General features: G+C 59.2%; 1 protein-coding gene across 1 annotated transcript; it reads left to right on the top strand.

Annotated features, from left to right (window-relative positions):
- Nucleotides 1-6: 6 nt before the first annotated feature.
- ENTPD7 (ectonucleoside triphosphate diphosphohydrolase 7) lies at nt 7-3,650 on the top strand (the record flags this gene model as incomplete). Its single annotated transcript, XM_010021072.1, has 10 exons — nt 7-115; nt 197-341; nt 690-793; nt 867-923; nt 1,386-1,534; nt 1,610-1,776; nt 2,522-2,831; nt 2,911-2,996; nt 3,094-3,255; nt 3,422-3,650. Coding segments are annotated over 10 exons (1,518 nt in total), but the record flags the coding sequence as incomplete, so codon positions are not given.

Here is a 3,650-nt window from a genome sequence, read left to right as displayed (position 1 = left end):
TCCCGGGTCTTTGTGTACTTCTGGCCTCCGCACAACGGGAACCCGCACGACCTGCTGGACATCAGGCAGATGAGGGACCGCAGCAGCCGCCCCGTTGTCAAGAAAATTAAACCAGGTCAGTGCTACTGCTCCTGGTCCCCGTGTGTGGGATGGGCACCAGCCGCTGCCCGGCTCACGGCATCCCCTCCCCGGGCAGGCATCTCCATGGCAGCAGCAGCGGCCCCCGAGCAAGCTACGCCCTACCTGCGGCCTTTTCTTCAGTTTCCGGCCGGACACGTGAAGCACAAGGAGACTCCACTTTACATCCTGTGCACGGCAGGCATGCGGCTGCTGCCTGAGGGGTGAGTTCCTGTCCCTTGTTGGGGGAGCCAGGGACACACTGGGATCCCTCAGCCACGGGGAGGAAGATGCTACCGTGTTCTGAGCCAATTGGGAGAACTGGGATTTCTGTCAGGGATTTGAGAAAGAAAAGGATGTGCTTTGAGCATGCTGGGAGGTAGCTGAGAGGAGACACATTTTACTGAAGTCTCAAACGAATTGATCTAGCTTCTTATCTGCAAAGTGCACTGGGGGCAGCAGCAGGGCTCATGGGGCTGGACGTGGGGTGTGTTGCAGCAGGATTCCCACTGTCTTCTGTGCTCCTGCAAAGAAGCATCCCTGGTTAATGTCCCTCTCCTGTGCCCTTGCAGGCAGCAAGCTGCAATCCTGGAGGACTTGGTGAGAAATGTGCCCCAGGAGTTTGATTTCCTCTTCTCCAAATCACATGCAGAAGTGATCTCAGGGAAACAGGAAGGTAGGAGCTACTGCAAAGCACTGCTTGGTTCCCTTTAGTATATTGCTGTAACAACCCTTTCTATCTCGTGCAGGTGTCTATGCTTGGATCGGCATCAACTTTGTCCTGGGCCGGTTTGATCACGAGGACGGTGAGTCTGGCTGCTTGTAGAGCAACTAGGAGGGTCTGAGCAGAACCTGAACCTGCTTAAGAGCAAGCTCTGGAGCAGGCAGTGCCTGCCCCTCTGACCATGCAGTGCCTGACCCCCCAGCCATGCATGTGAAACTCATCTGGACCTGGGACCCAGAGGGGTACCTGCCCCAGTCACAGGAACAAGTCCCTCTAAGGGAGGCACCTGCAGCATTTTGGGTGAAGAGCAAGGGAGAGAAGGTCTGTAGTGTTCCTGTAGTGGCTTCCAGTGGTAGACGCTTTGAGGGAACCTACAAAGCTGGGGGGTGGCCAGGTCTGAGTGCCAGGACCTGCTGCCCCGCAGGTGATCCTCGGGGGCTGCTTGCAGGGGTGGAGGACCCCCATGAGGCTGCTGTGGGGGCTAACGGTGGAGGGAAGAATATGCCACCCCAGGTCCTTGCTGACACGCTGCTGTGGCTTGCAGAGGAGGATGCGGTGGTCACTGTAGCACTGGGGGACAAGGGAGAGTCCCTGGTTCGGAAACGAACAGTTGGGATCCTAGACATGGGGGGTGCCTCCCTGCAGATTGCCTACGAAGTGCCTGACTCCGGAGCCTTCTCCTCCCCACAGCAGGTGTGTATGTGCCCTTGAGAGCAGCCCTTGCCTTCCCTGGGCCGCTGCTGATCACAGACCTCTCTGTGTCCCCAGGAGGAGGCTGCTAAGAGCTTGCTGGCGGAATTCAACCTGGGCTGTGACGTGCAGCACACCGGCCACGTGTATCGTGTCTACGTCAACACCTTCCTGGGCTTTGGGGGCAATTTTGCCCGGCAGCGCTACGAGGATTTTGTGCTGAACCAGACCTATGTTCACAACCGGTATTGCTGCCTCACCCAGCGGTGTCCCTGCTGGGGCATTGCGAAATGGGGTGCTGCTTCCTTCATGACTCCTTCTCCCTATCGCATTGCCTCAAGGGCCGCCCATGACAATACCAGCTCCCATAGCCACATGGGCAGCAGTTGTGTAGCTGGCACAGGGTGCATGGGCACTGCCCTTCTCCAAGCCTGGCAGGCATTATCAGCAGTGCAGCTCCCTGCCTTTCTCCTCCTCCTCTCGCAGCAGGCTGTGGGGAGGCTCCTCTGGTGGCTTTCGGCCTTTCCTGCTCTGACTTTCCCTCCTTCTCCAGCACCGATTCACTCAGCACATCTTTCCATCGCATCCCCAGCTTGAGCTCTCTCTCCTGTCTCTCCTTCCCTTCATGAAGCTGTTGCCAGAGGCGGAGAGGCTTAGTGCCCAGGTACTCCTGTGCCAGGAGCAAACCCTGCCTCCAGATCCCCAGGGGCTGTGCAGGGATCCAGATCCCTGTGAGCTGGGTGGGGTGGGCTGTGCCCTGTTGCACCCTGCAGGTGCTCAGGGCTTGTGGCCGCAGGTCAGCATGACAGATCAGGCTAATCTGGCCTCGTCAGGAGGTAGCAGAGTGGGCGCCAGCATTGTGGGGTACAAGGGGACAAGGCATGGGCTGGTGCAGGAGGTATCTGGATGTGGAACAGCACTAGACTAGGCTTTTGGGGGGTGGTATAGGACTCCTGTGCAACTACCTTTCCTCCCTGGCCTGTTTTCCAGCCTGCAAGGCCAGCAGATAGGGTTGAGCCCCGAGATGCCCTTCTTGGACCCCTGCCTGCCTGTGGGGCTGGAGGACACGGTGGTGAGAGGCGGCCAAACCCTGTTTGTGCGGGGACGAGGGGACTGGCCGGCCTGTGCGGAGCTGCTGCAGCCCCTCCTGGCTGGGCCCAACAGCAGCCAGGCCTCCCTAGTGGGGGCCTACAAAGCACCCATTGACTTTGGCAACAGCGAGTTTTATGGCTTCTCTGAGTTCTTCTACTGCACTGAGGATGTGCTGCGCCTGGGGGGCCACTTTTTTTCTGCTGCCCAGGTGCGTGCTGCCCCAGACCAGGGCTGGGCAGGAGTTGGGGCTGCTTTCTGCTCTGAGCCCCAGCTTCTTCTTCCTGCAGGAATACTGCAGCCAGCGATGGGAGGTGCTGACCCAGCGCTTCCGTGGTGGCCTCTACTCGGCTCACGCTGACCAGCACCGGCTGAAGTAAGTGGCTTTGGGGGTGCTATGGCTGGAACTCCTGTGGGGGCTTTTGCTGTGGTGAGGGTGGTAGTGTCTGGTTTTGACCATGCCACACCTGCAGGTATCAGTGCTTCAAATCAGCATGGATGTACCAAGTTCTTCACCAGGGCTTCAGCTTCCCCCTGGATTACCCGAGCCTGCGCACGGCCCAGCTGGTGTACGACCGGGAGGTGCAGTGGACGCTGGGAGCCAGCCTCTACAAGACACGGTTTCTGCCACTCAGGTACCATTGGCTCACTGATGTCATTGCTCAGGGAAGGGTGGTTGGGGAGGAGCAGCAGTTACCACATCAGGTGAGGGCTCTGCCACCCCTGGCCGGGGGAACGGTGGCATAGACCCTGGTAGTACCCCATGGCATCCCAGACCAGTCCTGGCCTTCTTCTCCACAGGGATCTCCGTCAGGAGAGCATCCGGCAAACACACGCCTCCTGGTTGCGCCTCTCTTTTGTCTACAACCACTATCTCTTCTTCGCCTGCATCCTGGTCGTGGCACTGGCCATAGTCCTCTACCTCCTGTGGCTGCGCCGCATCCACCACCGGCAGCTGCGCTTGGCCCAGCTCAACCTGCTCTGGCTGGACAAGGTGGTGGTGCCACTGGGCCAGGGAAATGGGCCATGA

The sequence above is a fragment of the Nestor notabilis genome, unplaced genomic scaffold (assembly GCF_000696875.1).
Source record: "Nestor notabilis isolate BGI_N333 unplaced genomic scaffold, ASM69687v1 scaffold21970, whole genome shotgun sequence".
NCBI classification, from domain to species: domain Eukaryota; kingdom Metazoa; phylum Chordata; class Aves; order Psittaciformes; family Psittacidae; genus Nestor; species Nestor notabilis.
Note: the sequence above shows the minus strand (reverse complement) of the source record. Positions and strands in the feature narration are given on the sequence as shown.